We start from the raw sequence: 18264 nt of genomic DNA on the forward strand, positions 1-18264 counted from the left end.
TTTAGTAGTTAATACGTCACTTTCATAACATAACTGGTGATATAGGTTACAAGCAAGTCTGGCGCTGAACAGAAATTTTCGCGCTATGCTCCTTTATTTATTGTGCATAAATAGTGAATTGTCCTGACACAATATTGCGTTTCGCCTCTGTTATTATGGTACATTGACAAAAACACATACTTTTATTCACAGGATAAAACAGGTTTTTTGTATCACTAATTGCCCAGTACGATTACAGCATACAGTATTATTGTCACTGCTACATTTCTGTGATGCTACCAGAAATAATTTCCACTACTAATTAATTACCGTTGAGCTCAAAGGTCCTATTAATAAACGGTTAACGAATGTGTATTTATGACGACGATTTGTGAGACTGGTAAACTTATGATACGTACGATGGTCTTTACTTTCTACACGGTGCATTTCAAGGTCCTGCACCCATCCGTCGGTAAACTGTACCTGGGCTTGTTGCAGTGACCTGAAGTTACTAAACTTCATGAGTGTATGCACTCACTCCAAGAACCGTATGATTATAAATATGCATATAAATATGCTACGATGAGATAGCTGACTTCATCTAACTAGCAAATGTTGTCCAGGCTACGTTGGTGATACAGTTTTTTTAATGTGTATGATATTTTTGTCATGCGATTTTAAAGCCGGTCCTACAACCGCATCCAAGAATGACATGCAGCTTATCTCAGAACTGTCGGTGAAAACTATTCTTGGAGCTAGGTTTAATTGAGCTGCATTTTAAAGAGGTGCAATTTCACAATTTGTGTATATTTTCTAAGTTAACTATTTTGTCATGTGTTGAGAAAAACACAGATTTTAAAATTACATGGTCTAATATTTACATTTAGCATAACTGCAACATTATTTTTTCGTTTGTTTTTTTTAAAGACTCGAAAGGACTTGAAATTCAAAGTTTCAGACTTGTGACTTGACTCGGACTTTTACACCAGTGACTTGAGACTCGACCTCTGACTTGCCTGACATTACTTGAGACTTGACTTGAGACTTGAGGATAAAGACTTGAGACTTACTTGAGACTTGCAAAACAATGACTTGGTCCCACCTCTGATAATTACCCTGTAAAATGTGACACACTTATATTTGCTACTTTTCTTGCTTTCTTTTATCTTGAATCTTTTATTCTGTTCCTCGTTTAAGTTACCATATTTATTTTGTCATCTTTTCTCTTTTCATCTTTTCATTCTCAGTTGGCTTCCATGCAAACTTGCTTTTCATTTTCTTCTTCTGTTTGCACTTCCAGCCCCTCTCTGCTGTCTGGCTTTGTCAATTTGTTGTATATTCACAAATGTTGTTCTGCATTGCCCATTTCCTTCTTTTTCCTTCTGGGTTGACACAACTAATCGATACATATATCTCCGCAGCCTACATTTTGTTTTATTGTGCTTTCCACGAGCTCAGCAATAGTAGACTGATTACATCTAGAAAACCCTTTGAGGCAGATGCAAACAAATTCTACAAATTGCTTCATTCATTTGGTAGCACTTGAGGTAATGTTACTGCGACAAGTGTCAGTTTTTGTTGACATGAATACGTGGGAGTGTAATCCTATCTTTTAGTATTCTGGCTCCAATACTGCTTCAAGTGCCACTGAAAATATAAAAATTGCAACTTGAGTACAGATGAAACCCCACAAAGCAGCAGAAGACAAACTTGAAAGCCTTATAATGAGAGTTTGCAGTGAGAGTTTGCTCAAAGGTGGCATTAAGAGAGCATTAAAACATCTCACTGCTATACAAACAGTTAGCTAGCTTTAACTAGCAATATAAGGAAAACTTTATTGCATTTTTACATTTTCCTTATTTACTTATAAACTTATTTATTGGGCTCTGTTCCTGCCTTTGTTTATCTTTTCTGCTCTTGTTTGAGTAGAAGCCTTTTGGCTACGAGTATTTTTATTCTACTCAGACAGAACTTTGTTACCCTGGATAATAAAAGGAGCATGGAACTGCACTGCTCATTGAAAGAGGAGTGAAAGAAGCCATCCATGTCCACTGTGAATGGCCCTCTTTGAACAGAGGCGGTGGCTTACGCCCACTCACATCCTGGGCCATCTGACCTCAGGAAATCACGTGTTAGGGTGGGGCCAGATTTCATAATGGGTTTACCCAAAACCTTGGCTGATTGTGACCTACACCCGTTTTCACACCTTAGCTCATGTGATTAGGTAGAGGATCAATAGGGCGTTCATGACCCTGCTGGGGACACTCCCATAGGGCTTAAAATCTGCGACTCTTCACCAATTACTCTTAGAACTGAAGAAGCTTCTCGGATGAGAGGTGAAACGTCTTCAAGGAAACTTAAAGAAGTCCAGATTCTTTTCTTTCCAAGTTCCTTAGGTTGCATTCTTATATACATATATATATATATATATATATATATATATATATATACATATATATATATATATATATATATATATATATATATTTGCACCTTCCTTTATCTGGGAGTTTTTGTTTCTTCTTGTTCTGAAACCAGTGGCGTGTCCAGCGGGGTGGCCTGGGGGGGCACAGGCCACCCCCCCAACCAGACTGGCCACCCCAGGTGCCACCCCAAAGGCAAAACAATAAAATTCAATCAAATATCAAATGTCCGATTATGTTTTCATGGTGAAGCTCAGATATCCGAGTGTAAGTGAATGCAGCATCGGCTTCTGCGCAATGTGCATCACGTTAGCAAAGGTAGGAGAGCCAAGCACGAAAGACGTCACTGCAGGAAACAATTTTTCGGTGAAAGAAAATGAGGACAGAATAAATGTCCCGGTAAGTAATATTAAGTTTGTTGAGTTTAGTAAACTTCGGTGAAATTAGAATCCCAAGGAAAAAATAACACGTAAAGAATTATTGCAGCCGTCGAATATTTCAGACAGTATGCTACTGAGGGCAGCTAACATAAGAGTTATGAGTTATAAGATATAATCTAAGTCGTAACATTGCTGTATGGAGCTGCAGATTTGGTTGCAGGTTAACATAGCTGGACTGGCCATCGGGCATACCGGCATATGCCCGGTGACTTATTTTTTATTTTTTTTGTAATGGCATGAACAATGAGAGGTGGTGGATTGGCCAGATGCAGGTCGATGTGTAGAAATAACTCCGTTGTTTGGTGGTGGCTATGGCGGAGCTTCCACAGAGGCCAGCAGGTGGATGAGGGAAGGGGAGGCAGGAGGAGAGCCCCGAGGCAGCCGCCAGTCCGAGTGTCAGGTGAACTGAACTTCAGGTAAGAAGTTATGACCTGCAGTCTATCTGGGTCAGATATAAACTAAGTTTAGGTGGAGTTTATTTTCGTTGTGCTGACTTTTTACCCTCAGTTGCAATAACGCATACTGCCCGAGCTAGCATGACGGAGTTTCTGTACAGCTGGGTGGGTGCTATGATGTTACTGATAGTGAACTTTATTTTATTCATAAGGTTAGTAGAGTTGCCAACGGCTCCTTAAAAAAATGGAATGGTCCCTCATTCAGAGAAAATATTACGTGTTTCGTATTGAGCTGAGAAGAGACGCAGTTTGTCCCGAACTTTAGCTAGAATGAAAAAAAGACACAAAGCTGGATTTATTCTGTCGTTATTCTGCACAGCTGCCTCTTCTTCTCTCATTCTCTCCCCTCCCTCTCCTGTTGCTGCTTCAATCATGAAACTGATCAATGATCAGCTGATCGGCTTTTCTCTCTTGTTTGTTTATCGCCCACTTTGCGCCAGAAAGAGGAAACCAGCGGATGTCGCGCTAAAAAACAGCAGCACGTTTAAGCTTGATCAGCTGTTGTTAGAATTTATTTAATATTAATTTCTAGTATCAGCTGATGTTTGCTGGAGCCACAGCTGTAAAGCTGCTGGTCATGATGTCGGTTTGGATATGTGGTGAGAGGGAAACATGAAGATGAAACCAGGAGATGTCCTTACTGAATCATCAGAGCTGTGATGGAGAAACAGGTTTACCTTTTAGGTGACAGGAATGAGTTGAAGGGAAGTTATGAACTGTTTCTGAGAGACAAATAACACCAGGATCCTTTTCTATGTAGCTGACAGCTGGTAACTGTGCAGGGGCGGGTCTAGCAAAGTTTTGACAGGGGGCAGGTAGGGCTTTAACAGGGAAAGGGGGGCACAAAGAAATACTTTTCTGTCTTATTCTCATTTAAAATACCTAGCTTTTATTAAATAATTATCTAAATCGTACAACCAAAGTTTTTATCTGATGTAAAATGTATAGAAATCATACATATACCAACAAGACAGTGTACATCACTGTCACAACAGCATTTGTTTTCATTCAAAGTCTTTATGGCTTTAACACCTGGTGGGTCGGTCTGTAGTCAAAATGCCCGATTTTCTGTCCCAGTCCAGTCCTGCAGGTTAATACTGGCAGTGTCACCATGCCAGCTGACTGTATTTCATCATCAGCCAGTGTTGCTCTTGATCAATATTACCAAAGTTTACCATAAGGCAGCATAGAAAGTATTTACTTGCTTTCAGGTTTTATTCAAATGTTAGTCTTTTCAGTTGTTTCCCCACTTTTTTCCTGTTTCACAATCAAACACCAGTTTGTGAGAAGATGATCTTCTTTTTTAACAGGCAGATAAAGTTTTACATTGGAACTGGCTAATTTGTCAATTGTTTGTTACAAATGTTCGTATTTTAATATTCAAAAATGTTTTTGCTCAAAACATATGTGCACTATATGTCAGTAAAAATACTATGCAAATATTCCTTGAATACTGAGTAAACATTGACAAAGCACTGATTGTATCTCTTGTACTTTATCAACACAGAATCTAAAAACTTTGCACCGTAGTGGTTAAAATCTCATTCTAATAAGAGTTAAAAGCGCATTCGGTTATTAGGTTTATAGGATTATTGAATTATGGTTAACGGTTGGTAGAATTTTTTTTAAACATTATCTGCCAATTACATCTGCCACCCTTCTCCAAATCTGTGCCCCTACCTGGCCCCCCCAACAAAAATTTTCTAGACACGCCATTGTCTGAAACTCTTTTTCACTTATTGAAAACTATCAATTCAGAACCTTAGCATTAAGACCAGAGGCTTTAAAAACAGTTTGAAAATATGTGCTTACTTTCTGTCTCTTACTAAATATTTTTCTCTGTCCACTTGGGCGCAGCAAGGGAAATGATGTTATTTGGCTACCATTTCTTCACACTAGCAGGTGCCGCCTGTCCCTGTGACACTTGCTGAGATTGGCAGAACAGTATGAGCCTAGTCAACACTGTGGATATGTGTGTGTGTGTGTGTGTGTGTGTGTGTGTGTGTGTGTGTGTGTGTGTGCTCTCTGATGCTGCTGCATTATATCCCTAATCAGCATGTTGCAATCCCACCGAAGTGGTTTAATGGCTGTTCAAACTCCAAATGCAGGGGCACGTATTACTGTAAATCTCATCTATATGTGTTCTCTAGACTTCATTTGATAGAATTATACAAGCTTATGCAAGGAACAAAAAGCAGACTCTAAATGTTGTCTACGTGTGCAGAATTATTGGAAGCTACTCTTTTGTTTTATGTTTCAAAGTCCACTTAAACACTGAATGATACACAAAAACGAAATCCTATTGAGTCAATAGGATTTGGGGAAAAAAAAACAAAACGTCACCGTGCTTTGTGTTTTGCCGTCCTGTCACCACGGCTCTGTTACAGACCATCCTACAAGCAACGAGTCGCGGATCATTTTGCTCTCTGTCCAGCACACTTGAGCCTGACAGTAAACCCCACAGTAAGTTGCTCAGTAAGGCTGTCAGCCATCTGTTGGAACAGAAAATAAGAGGGAAATTTCTTGTCTTGGCAGCATAGAAACTGTGAAAGATACAAAGCAAACAGAACACTGAAAAAAGAAACAGACAGACGCACACTTACACAAGCAACACAGGCAGGCAAAACAGACGGACTGACAGAAAAGACATAGTCAGATGTCGGTCATGACAGCTAAAGGAAAATATTTTGATTTGTTGTCTTTTTCTGCGCACACACATATACAGTCAGTCAGAGTGACAGCGAGAACCTCTCATCAGTCACACGCAGCGACAAGAAGCTGATCACAAACAAAAAAGGAGCTGAACAACTTGAGACAGCATGTCATCGTCTCTATTTTCTCCTATTGTTTCAGGTTAACTTACGTAGCTTCTTTATATTACTATTTTTTAACAAAACACATGTTATCTATCAATACTGCATCTGTTTAAAGCCCAAATTTTCGTTTTTTCCAATCCAGAGCTTGTCTGTTTTATTTGTTCGCTTGTTTTTAGGGCCCTTAACTTTTTTGTTTGCCATTGTTTCTACCTTATTATCTTCTTTATCCTTCCAATATGTTGGCTATACCCTCTACTTATTTCCTCCCCACCCTGCGATCAGTATCCTCTTGTTAACATGTGATGTATCGACTCCCAGGTCTAGGCCTTTAATGCGTCTTATGGGCACCTGTCTTTCCAAAATGCCACTTTGCTGTTTCCCTTGTTGAGTTCACAAAACTAGTCAGTTGTCATTGTGCCTTTTACAGACTTTTATTAGCATAAATCATTTATAGCACACCTTTAAGCTGAGCTTTTAAAAGCTCACAGTGTCCCATGCACCAGTATTTTAATGCCTTTGAAACTGCCCATCTACTGAAGATTTGATAAGGAGTTTTAAGGAGCACATAAATTAAACCCTGACATCATCTCTATTAGTGATGGGATTTCCGGCTCTTTTTAGAGAACCGGCTCTTTCGGTTCGGCTCACTAAAAAGAGCCGGCTCTTTCGGCTCCGAACCGGCTCTTCAGGTTGTTTTGTTGCTTTATTTTATTTATGGGGCAGGGATAGCTCAGTAGGTAAAGTGGTTGCCCCATGATCGGAAGGTTGGCGGTTCGAATCCACTTAACGGCTACCCTGAGGTACCCCTGAGCAAGGTACCGTCCCTACACACTGCTCCCCGGGCGCCTGCTTAGTGGGCTGCCCACTGCTTCACTGAGTGAATGGGTCAAATGCAGAGAAAAACAAGTAATTTCCCCATGGGGATCAATAAAGTATCCATTATTATTATTATTATTATTTCATTTATTATTAACAATAATATAAAATTATGCACAAAAGGAATTACTAACGTAAAAAAAAAAAAGTGGTTTTATTTATATATGTTTATATATAGATATATGCGGTGGCCCCTAGAGACAAAACACGTACAAACTCCAAAACACATTTCTAGCATGAACTGAACTTCCAAAGCAGAGCTACTAGATCACTTAAATTACACAATTGAAAGCATATGTGTATTGTTTGTGTATTTATACACAGGCACTCATATATATTCAAATAATTTAAAAAAAAAAGTTCATTTACCTGTTATTACCACACACCAAATCCAGTCGTTGGTACTTGCTGGCTTGTGTAGCCACAAGATAACAAAGGCTCAACACTGTGCCCAGCATCCTGGAGCACTTCTGTTGTCTTTTGTACGTGTTTTGAGTTTTTATGTGCTTCTGAGTTTTTATATGCTTCTGAGTTTTTACGTGCTTCGGAGTTTGTACGTGTTTTTACGTGCTTTGGAGTTTTTACGTGCTTTGGAGTTTTTACGTGTTTTGGAGTTTGTACGTGTTTTGGAGTTTGTACATGCTTCAGAGTTCGTACGTGATTTGAAGTTTGTATGTGCTTTGTCTCTAGGGGCCACCGTAAATATACTTTTATTTATTCACTCCACATAAAATGTAATAAACAAATCATATAATACAAAAATCAACTATTCACATTTCAACTTTTAACTATTTAAATTTTCAGCTTTTTCCTTTTACAAATTTAAAGTGAAAAGAACACAAAACACTGCAAACCACAACACAATTAAATATAAATTATAATATGAAAACAAACAGAAGATGCACATTCTCTGTCATATGGACCTGCATGAATAAACTTTCTGAATCCTTTATCATCTGCAACCGAAAATAGTTGTGGATGATTACTATATCTTTCTAATGTTGTTGTCCCTGCCTCTCTTTCTCTCTCTCTGGCTCTGTTCCTGTGCTACTGAGTGTAACTACCGCCCCTCCCCCCCTCTGCCCAGCGTAAAGCACAAGGCTCGCGTGCAGAGTGAAGCGGAAAAAAAGTGCGAGAGAGAGAGGGTGAGAGAAAGAAAAAAAAAAACCCACGTGACGGCTCGCGATAAGGAGCCGGCTCGCGTCGTTCACGTCAAAGAGCCGGCTCTAAGAGCCATTTCGTTCGCGAACGACCCATCACTAATCTCTATGGTCAAAACTGGTCACGGTACGACGACAGAAACTTCAAGGGTTTAGGAAAAATGTTGGACTCAAAATTGTGGGTTTGAGTCATCACTTAAGTGTATTTCCATGTTATTATTCCTTTTTTTTAAAGAAAGTTTAAACGAATCAATAAAAAAGGTAGAAGACAATTCTTGTATAGAAGCTTTTGCTTACTAAAAAATATAAAAAGGACACCAAAGGTGATGTTTAAGAACTATATTGGACTCTTTGGAAGTATTTTTGTCAATCATGACAAGATGCTGAGAAAAGACTAGAAGTCGATGGTGATTCAGGATCCAAATTTTTGCTTGGTTAACCTTGTTCAGATATATTATAGCTGCACATAAATGTATTTATTGATTTTCTACAAATAACTAATCTAGATAACTGCTTTAGCTATTTAGGATGCTATAAACGAATCATTGTCATAACTTATGCTCTTCTCGGTTGCTTGGTTAATATCAGGTTCTGACAGGGAGGCATAAAAGCAGCAGGATTGTCTGTTAACGTGTCCTATTGAAGCAATGCGGTAAATTTAACTTTTTTTTTTAATAGAAGTAGGTTTTGCGTTGGTGTAAAAACAGGATGAAATGCAACACTTTAAACAAAGCCATTATGTAATATTGCTAATTAGCTATGTGCTGTGGTTGCTAATGCAATGTAACCATTTGGAGCACTCAATACGTGGTTAAAGCAGGCTGGTTCAGTAACTGATTGTTCAGATAAAGAGTGGTTTGGAAATGCATCAGAATAATGGAAACTAAATGGAAAAAAAAAATCAAGGTATTAAGCAAACCTTTGAATCAAAGCAGTCACCTTTAAAGTTCAGGGCGCAGACTCTGGCTCTTTCCTATTTTCTCTTTTCTTCTGTCTGTGTAGTACTGACATGGAAAAAGTCTCCTTCTTTTTTTCTTGCTTCCTTTTTCCTTAAGTAATCTCTTGTTGCCACCACCCCCTCCACCCACCCCTCCTCTTGTTCTCTGTTTTCTCCGTTTCCTTTTTCTGTTTCCACTGCATTTCCACGTTTCCTCTTCGTTTCCTTTGTCTGAGTCTCTCTCGCGCTCGCTCGCTCTCTTCTGGGTGTATTTCCGCTCCTCTCTGGAGGAATAAAAGTTTTTGAAGTTCCACCAGAGGAGAAGCGCCTTCAGCCCTAATACACTTCATCCTGGTTACTGACGCTTACAACATGGCCTACTATTGTCTGCCAGAGTGCTCTGTCAACTTTAGGGAATTAAACATGAGGCAGCGACTCAGCCCAACACAGACATGCACACACAGAAAGAGTCTCACAGTTGTGATCCAGAACTTCTTTTTTCACAGAGATGAGTCCAAAAATGTATATGAAAATGTGTTTTTATTGATACAAGAAATTCCTTAGATGGATTGTTGCTGTTCTTAAATTGATTTTTTTGTGATATATCTGTCTAGCTGTCTGACTGGGCAACATTGTTTTAATTCCCTGTAATTGTCTGGTACTGACGTCTTTTATTACATCAACTAGCACAACGCTGGCAACCACTGACAAGGAACAAGCATTAAAAATGAGCTTTGACACAATATAGCTAACATCTATGTGGCACATTTCTCTTAAAATAAACCAAAAAATGTATACTTTGGTGTATTAACTAGTTATGCAAAAAACAAGTGCAGTGTTTTGATGTGGACTGCAGGCCAGGTATTAACACTGTGTTAGTACTGTGTGATTATAATGCAAAGGTGCATTCAGTAACTGTTATCAAATATTCTGTGTCATGCATGATGCAAAAAGAATCCTTGTTTTTAGCTCTATGATCAAATATTCCACCGTTAAATCTCTAAAACACATGTTTGCATGTATAGTTGACTGTAGCACTGATAAAGCAAAGTTATATTTATTCAACCAGGAAAGCCAACTGGCATAAAATAACTTCTGCACTCTTAGACTTCTTTTTTAAGTGTGTCCTATTTAAGTTCGCCATATGGATACAAATAATGATTTCCAAGCCTTTTTTTCCCTTTTTTTCTGTAATTAAACATAAATTTAGCATTTATTAAAGTGGATGGCAAATTTGGGACACATTAACTTTATCAATATCACTTTAAAATAAGTGGCACAGCCTGTCAGTGTTTTCAAGCCTGATAATTCTGATTAAAGCTGCTGGGATTTTCTGTCTGTATCTCTTTAATTGTGATTGATCTACACTTAATCAGGAAGCTGGGGTCATATTGCTTGGCAGAAGCACAGTGTAATATTCTTTTACTGAGGCGAGCTTTCATTCAGATGAACTTCCCCATCTTGTTTGCATATTCAGCGTAGACATTTAGGCTTAGTGAATCAACAAAAGACCTTCTGATTAAATCAGTATTTATTGATTACAAATGTCTGTTGATAATACAGTACTGTAAAAAAAACTTTTGAGCCCCTTCATTTCTGTTTTCTAGGAGAATGTGAAATAGGTGCAGCAATTTATTGGAACATGGGCAAACAAAAGTGGAAATCCAGTATACAAGGCAGATTTTTGGCTGATAGCGCTTTGGGAATCATCTTGTTGGTGCAAAAATACTCTTTTGTGCCTGTCAAACTTTGATATCTTTGACATTTTTCATAGATTCAACTAAAGAAATCTGAGCAAATTATGTGTCTTTGTGATAGGCTATGCAAAAGATACCATCTGAAATGGGCTCTTTATGAAGTTTTCTGTCATGTTGTGTAGACAGAGCACTGGCTCATGTCTTAGGTGGATTTTTAATGTCCGAATGATTCATGGAACATTCCTTCCTTCACCCACACGCTGTGCCGGCAGATGACCGCCCCTCCCTGACCCTGCTTCTACCTCTTCCTGTTAAAAGGGTGTTTTTCCTTCCTACTGTCCCCTAAGCACTTACTCACCCAAGTTTGTCAATGCGATAACTTGAGTACAAGGTGACGCCGGGTTTTCGAACTGATACCACAGTTTTATCACCTAATCTCATTGACCTTGACCTCAAAGTCAGAGTTCATCTTTTTAATATGACGTCTAATAAAGCACAAATCTATACCTACAATTAATACTGCCATGGTTGTTAAGGTTTGAGGTTATGAACTCAGTGATTTTAACTTATGAGAGTCTCACTTCAAAGGGTGACTGGGCTTCAAAGGCAACTGTGACTCATTATTGTTTGTGTGACAATTAAAATAATTGTTGTTGAGTGGCTACATACTTAATCGAAAGTAACATCTTGACCCTGAAGCACGTTTTATTTTTTAAACCATTTTTAGAGGAAACTGATGACAGCTATTATTCAAAATACATCTAAATTTCATTTGCATACTGTATCTGCTATGCTTATACACATCATGTCCATAATAAATGCCATGACATATTTAGCCTGTACGCTTTAGGATATCTGTATGCTTGTAGTTGCTCAATGTACAAATTAAATATGCATCATGGGATTTTGCTAGGAGTTAGGAGTTAAGGTTATTTGAGAACCTTGAATATAGCATCACCTGTGGTTGATTATTGGGAAAAAGGATTAAATTTATGATATAAAATTGACCCAATTATGTTGAAAAAAAATCCACTAATACTTTATAACTCTGACAAATTATGTTTTGTGTTTCATTTGTCATTTAAATACACTTCAAACTCACCTTTTGAGCTCTTTGGTGTTTTATCAGGATCATAATATGACATCCATGCTTCCCTAAGGAGGTTAATCAGCTTTAATGAATGATGCCATGATTTTTAAGGGTGAATGCAAGCAGATGATTAGAGCATTCCTTCTCTTACTAGTCAGCACCAGAAATACTTGCTGGTATCATATTTTATTATTGTTAATGGCAATAAACTATCAGTTGTAAGATGTTACTCAGCAAACTGCCTCTAGTCCCAGCAAACAGCAGCAGCTCGCTTCGTGATGGAAGGTTGTAAACAAGCAAGGTGAAAGGAGAGCTGATCTAAGCAGGCAAAGAGGAGGAAGAGACTGCTTTGAAGATAGTGGTTACTAACAGGGAGCTAATGGAGCTAACCGGCTAAATAATTATTCACAGTTGCTTTTAGCAACTATACAAAAACATAAAACACAAGCATTAGCTATGACTGTAACATGGCTATTTATGAAAGGACACAGATAGCCAACTCCTGTATTTTGGCTGTGGTAGAGTAAACTGCCATATTCTCTCTTGTAATCTGAACAATGCAACACTACATTGAGCAGAAGGGCATGGATGCAAAGAAGAAAAACCTGCTAGCGCTAGCACCACTAACAGCAGCAAAGTGAGCTGGCATTTTGTTATGCACAGTGCAAACCGCCACACAATTTAGCTGCAGAATATGATTAATTGATTCAGTTAATCACATTGTGCAGTATGTATTTAAGTGCAATGAATCAATTCATAAATACACACATAAAATCTATCAAGACAGTCGCTTAGCAACTTATCTCCTTTAGCTTATTTTACTTTGTGGATGTTTTCTGAGTAACTGACACTATAGTTTATTAGTGTGCTCACTTGATTGCTTGGTTTTCAGTTTTGTTATGCATTTTATAGGATTTTTAATAGCTAAACACAGTTGCACAGCTGAAATTCCACTATAAAGGTTCCTTCGTGTCCAAACAGTCCTGGCTAGTTTGCATTGTTTAGACTCTCACCCTCTATCGGTGACTTCTGTATGTCATTATGTAACACACTGGCATAATTTTGTTTGGCCCTTTAAAAAAAAAAAGAAAAGAATAAACAGCTGCCTCGCTTGCAGTTTTGGTTCAAACTTTGATTGATCTGGGTGGTTCATGTTAGAAGGGGGAGAAGCTCTGAAAATGTCTGCATATTTAATAGAAAGAGGCACTGTGTCAATGTACAGGATGAAAACAATGATGTGTGTCAGATGTGCACTCAAAGTTTTGAAACATTTAGGACTCATAAAAATTAGACCCAACTGCCCACAGGCCTAACACCTCCGTGACTGGCCCCGGGGCTGACATACCACCACATCACACTGGAGTAAATGCAACTTGCTAAAGTAACAGAACGACAACTGTGATGTCTACAGGCATGGGGGGAAAAAATGGAGAAGCCCATTAACCACAGGTCCCCACAGACTGACCGGATGGGGTAACCTTCCAAACAAGCGAATCCCTCATTATCGAATCTTTCATTCAAGAATCATTTCCAGTGGATCAACTTCTAGATCTTTTACAGTTTTTCCACACATGAATTCTTTACAAAAGCAGAAAGACGAACTGCTCACCCATCAGTACTTCATTTTTCGACCTTATGCTCGGCAAATTCATTGACACAACCACTCCAATCTAAAGTCCTGACAGTGCATTCATTCCGCTCTCTTCTTCTTTTACGCAACTTTTTTTTTTTGCTTTGGCTTGTTAAACACTTAAAATGCTGCTAAAAGACACTTGTTGCCATAAAAGCGATCCCACACATACAGTAATACACTTTCCAGCACGACCAGTGCCAGCAAAACTTTTCAGAAGCTCCGCTTATTTTTAATTAGTGGAGTTTGGAATAATTGAGTAAATATGTGCAGCTAAAATTCAGTTCATAAGGAAAATGTAAACTACATAAAGTTCAGCTCTGGCTCCCAAGAAGATCCAGGACTTGACAGCAAATATATGCATTCTTTGCAGTGTGGTAGTGCCCGCTTAATACTGGGCTGCTTTTACCTTCTGGGCCCTGGGGCATTATTCTGGCTCCCTCTTCTGAAGCTGAGACATCCTTTCTCTGTTGAGACAGCATGTCTCTACAATATCCAAGGAGCTTTAAGATTCCTGCAGGCTTGCTGTGACACTGTCATTTCTAAAGCTGGAAACGTACGCGCGTAGAGCTGGAAAAACTTGTTATTAATATGTCATACTCGGTTATGAGAATCATTTAGAGGCACTTGTTAAATAAAGCTGCTCTTAGTTCAAGTCCCAGTCACTACAGAGTTTCCCCTCAGAGGTTTGGTGGAATATCACAGTTTTATTTTCATTGTCAGCCAACTTTATCTCCACTCAGAGGGTTGGGCAAAAGTAATTTGACTCTGTCACAGGAATTTCTGCCACGGGAGATTCATAAATTAGTCTCTAATTAAACAGACAGCAGATTTTGCATGATGAGGAGCAGTTAATGTTGTCCTAACTGAATAAGCCTAGTTGAGTTCAGTATCAGTATATTAAGGTCCTGCTCAGGTTAATTTTTTATGCAGATTAAATAATGTTCTCAGTGTGACTGCAAAACTAAGCAGATAAAGAATGAAACAAGGGTAAGGTGCTTGCATATTATAGTTCACTATCTCGAATATTTCACGTAATTGAATTCCATGATTGGGAGAAATGAACTTTTAACAAGAGACACCGTCAGTGTCGGCGCTTGACTCGTCCTCTGTAGCTACAGATGTAAGTAACTGAAACCTTGTGCAGAAAAACACTACAGCTCTGATAGAAAGATGAAAGCACAGCATGGAGGTGCTTGATTTGATATTATGAGTGCTATTTTGAATTTCCCTTGTACTCAGCTCTGTGTTTAAGCCGTGACATTTAACAAATATCTATCTGATTTGTAGGAACTGCGTTCAATTAAAAGCTAAAATTGCAAGGGTTTGAACATTAACAGACAGTTACCAGACCTTAGATCATACATAAGAGAGCTTAGGTGTGGCTCACCCTTGACTGAGAGTGTTTAGATTAATGTAGAGTTGTGTGTCAGTATCGTGAGTGACTGAAAGATGTTTTTCCTTGTACTTAACTGAACTCACTTTAAATGATGCTGCTACAAACCAATCCAAGACCAATTAATAGATATGTACACACAGAGTCAGACAGTATACAAATGTTTCTTTAACTTCAAAGAAACTTTTTCCCCTTCATCTCTGTGTTCTCACTATGACATTTAATGAATCTCATCCTAAGTGGTTAAAACACACTCACACACATGCACACACAGAGACAAGACTGCATGCACGCCAGCTTAATATATCTCTCCGCTCTTCTGTGGAGCATTTCAAATGTGGCACATTTTCCACCGCAAGATCTGAAATGTTGTTAGCACCACTGGCATTTTACACTGCACAAAAATATTTCCTTTCCTCTCATCATCCACAGGTTTCTATATTTCCCATTGTGGCGGCAATCCCTGTGAAACAATCATTTGCTTTCATGCACGAGCACAACGATTGATCAAAGATGTTAGATTGCCACGAAGTGGCTGTGAGGTACAGACACAAAACGAATATTAAATGATATCTGAGCTTTGGATTGGGATGATGTCTCACCCATAGGGATGTAATGGAGGGCGATGTCAATATGGAAAGTGTCTTTTTCTACTGAAGGGATGGGAAATCGGTGCATCCATTTCCAAGAAGTCAAACTTGGTAAGCTGAGATTCAAATGCAAGGGAGTAGATTGCAGGTGAAGTGTTTTTCACATTACATTAATCTAAGCTTAACCATATCCATAACCCTCTGCAGAGTCTCTCTGCTCTCTCAGAAGACTTGCAATCAAATGCTCTGCAACTCCTTTTGCCTGCTGCCTGTTTCTTTTAGTTGTGGAGAGAATCTCTAAATATGCTTCCAGATTGCATTTCACTGAGACCCTGGGTACGGGTCAGGCATTACATAAAGGCAACACCTGCAATTTACTTGAATTTTTTTTTTCTTCTCTATTTTCCAATGAGTGAGGCCACCAGATGTTTTTATGCTGCTGCTTTCAATGTTGCACACTGCACAGCTAAAAGTGAATCAGTTGATTGGGACTAACTGTCTGCTCTGTCTCTCTCTGTTCGCCCAGCTGGATGCTTGGTGAAGCATGGTGGTGAAGATGGTTAGAATGCTCTTAACGGGGCCGCTGTCATGGGGCTGGTGCAAATGGTCAAGTGTAACAGGAATGGGAGTCCTGTATCTGCTGATGCTATCAACCTGCCTTGGCCAAGACACGGAAGGTAAAGCGAGTTTCTCTTTGCATGTCCTGATCACTGTCCTCCCTCTCCACTTTGTCTCTTTGTTTTGTCTCATGTGTCTCATTCAGTACTTCAGTCTGCTTTAATATCAGCACTGTGCATGACTTTTTTGAGTCAAGGCTTATTTTAGGTAGTAAAGTGCAGGATTTTTTATTCTTTCATGATTTCATGTGTGACAAGGTCTTGTCTGGGGATCTTGAATGTAATCGCTTTTACTTTTTATTCTAACATCTACTGCAGCTTTTTTCCTGTTTATATTACATTTTATACCCATTTCTGCCAGTACTTCAGAATTAATACCATCTGCTTAAGCCACGCTTCGTGGGTTATTGATTCTTTTTGATTTTATGACTTACATGCAGTGTACCATGTAGCGATAGTCCTCCCTGCTCACCCTGAAAAAAGTAAATTTTTATCTCAATTATGCATAAAATAATGATGATTTTTTTTCTTTTTCTTTTTTGCTGAATTATTGTCATGGCTCAAAGTACTGTATTGCACCTTGGTTCAGCAGACCAAACTATATTTCTGCTGTTGAAATACCAATATGGTGGTTTGAAGAGGCTGCATATGGAAAAGTAATAGCTTTATTGGTGTTTGGGTTTTACACGTAAACACAGTTGTTCAACGTGTCCAGCAGGTAAAGCCTTGGAGGAGTTGCCACAGTTCATCTCAGTTGCTCGTGTCTGTTTATGAATAGAGATGGACCGATCCGATATTACGTATCGGTATCGGTCCGATACTGACCTAAATTACTGGATCGGATATCGGAGAAAAATAAAAAATGTAATCCGATCCATTAAATATCACGAAAGCACCTCACAAAACTTGCAACACGCCGTAACTCACCTCAGAACGTTAGCACGTCGGAGCAGTATGCATCACGTGATAGAGCGGCTGTGGCATGCGGGACCTATCGGTGGTCTGGATAGCATGTGGAGCTTCGCTAGCAACCCGGCATTTCATCTCCAACAAAGTTATCCCCGAGAGAAGTAAAGCAAGTGTGTAAGTCCATCTCTGAATGTTTGTAAAGCATGCCTGCGTTAAGCTTAACAAGCGATATATGGAGCGACTGCCTCTTCTTGCTGCTACTTCAATCATGAAACTGCTTAATGATCAGCTGATCGGCTTTTCTGTCGTGAGTCCGTGTCTCTTGTTTGTTTTTGGCCCACTTTGCACCAGAAAGAGGAAACCAGCGGCTGAACAACAGCAGCACGTTTAAGCTTGATCAGCTGTTGTTAGAATTTATTTAATATTACTTTCTACTCGAGGATCTTTTTCTACGTAGCTGACGGCTGGTAACTGTGCAGGGGCGGATCTAGCAAAGTTTAGCCAGGGGGGCCGATAGGGCATTAACAGGGAAAAGGGGGCACAAAGACATACTTTTCTTTCTTATTCTCATTTAAAATGTCTAGCTTTTAATAAATAATTATCTGACACCCAAAGTTTTAATTTGATGTAAAATGAATAGAAGTCAATTACTGTATATAGTAACTATTAAGTCTAACATACCCTAGTAAGCTATAGTACTTTTTCCTTTGGGAAGGCACCATCTGTGAATTCTGCAATTTTGTTGAAGAAAGATGTTGAATCTATTTAATATTTCTTGAAAAATAATTGATTTCTGTGCATTTTTTTCCACACTGCATCAAATTAAGGTTGATTACGTCGATTAAGCATCATGAGGTGGAGGGTGAGGGGTGGTTCCCTATTTTTTATTTATTTATTTTTGTTGTTGCTGGGAGTTGGAACCCTATTAGTTAGGTTGCTTAATATTTACGCTAAGTACTCTTTAAAATACCAGAATAGGGAGGATGGTGTAGGTTTAAGTTTATTAGATTGATCAGTATTGCTGAACTATGAAATATTTTTTTTTGCATACAGGTATAACAGAATAGCTTTAGTGTAGTTGTTGTTTTAAACTTGAGTATGAACTTATACAAAATGCAGCAAGATATTTAAAAAAAACAGTTTTGTTGATTAAAAAACACTATATCGGATTCATATCGGTATCGGCAGATATCCAAATTTATGATATCGGTATCGGTATCGGACATAAAAAAGTGGTATCGTGCCATCT

The 18264-nt window shown here is 38.7% G+C and overlaps 1 protein-coding gene across 1 annotated transcript in view; it reads left to right on the plus strand.

Annotated features, from left to right (window-relative positions):
- Positions 1–2720: 2720 nt before the first annotated feature.
- LOC101480347 (protocadherin-15) overlaps positions 2721–18264 on the plus strand; it is a 214916-nt gene continuing 199372 nt past the window's right edge. The window contains exons 1-3 of the mRNA XM_076887498.1: positions 2721–2801; positions 3172–3258; positions 16016–16166. Coding sequence (XP_076743613.1) covers positions 16034–16166 — 133 coding nt within the window. The 5' untranslated portion in view covers positions 2721–2801; positions 3172–3258; positions 16016–16033. The remainder of the gene's footprint in view (positions 2802–3171; positions 3259–16015; positions 16167–18264) is intronic.

This window comes from Maylandia zebra, linkage group LG8 (genome assembly GCF_041146795.1).
Source record: "Maylandia zebra isolate NMK-2024a linkage group LG8, Mzebra_GT3a, whole genome shotgun sequence".
In the NCBI taxonomy this organism is placed as follows: Eukaryota; Metazoa; Chordata; class Actinopteri; order Cichliformes; family Cichlidae; genus Maylandia; species Maylandia zebra.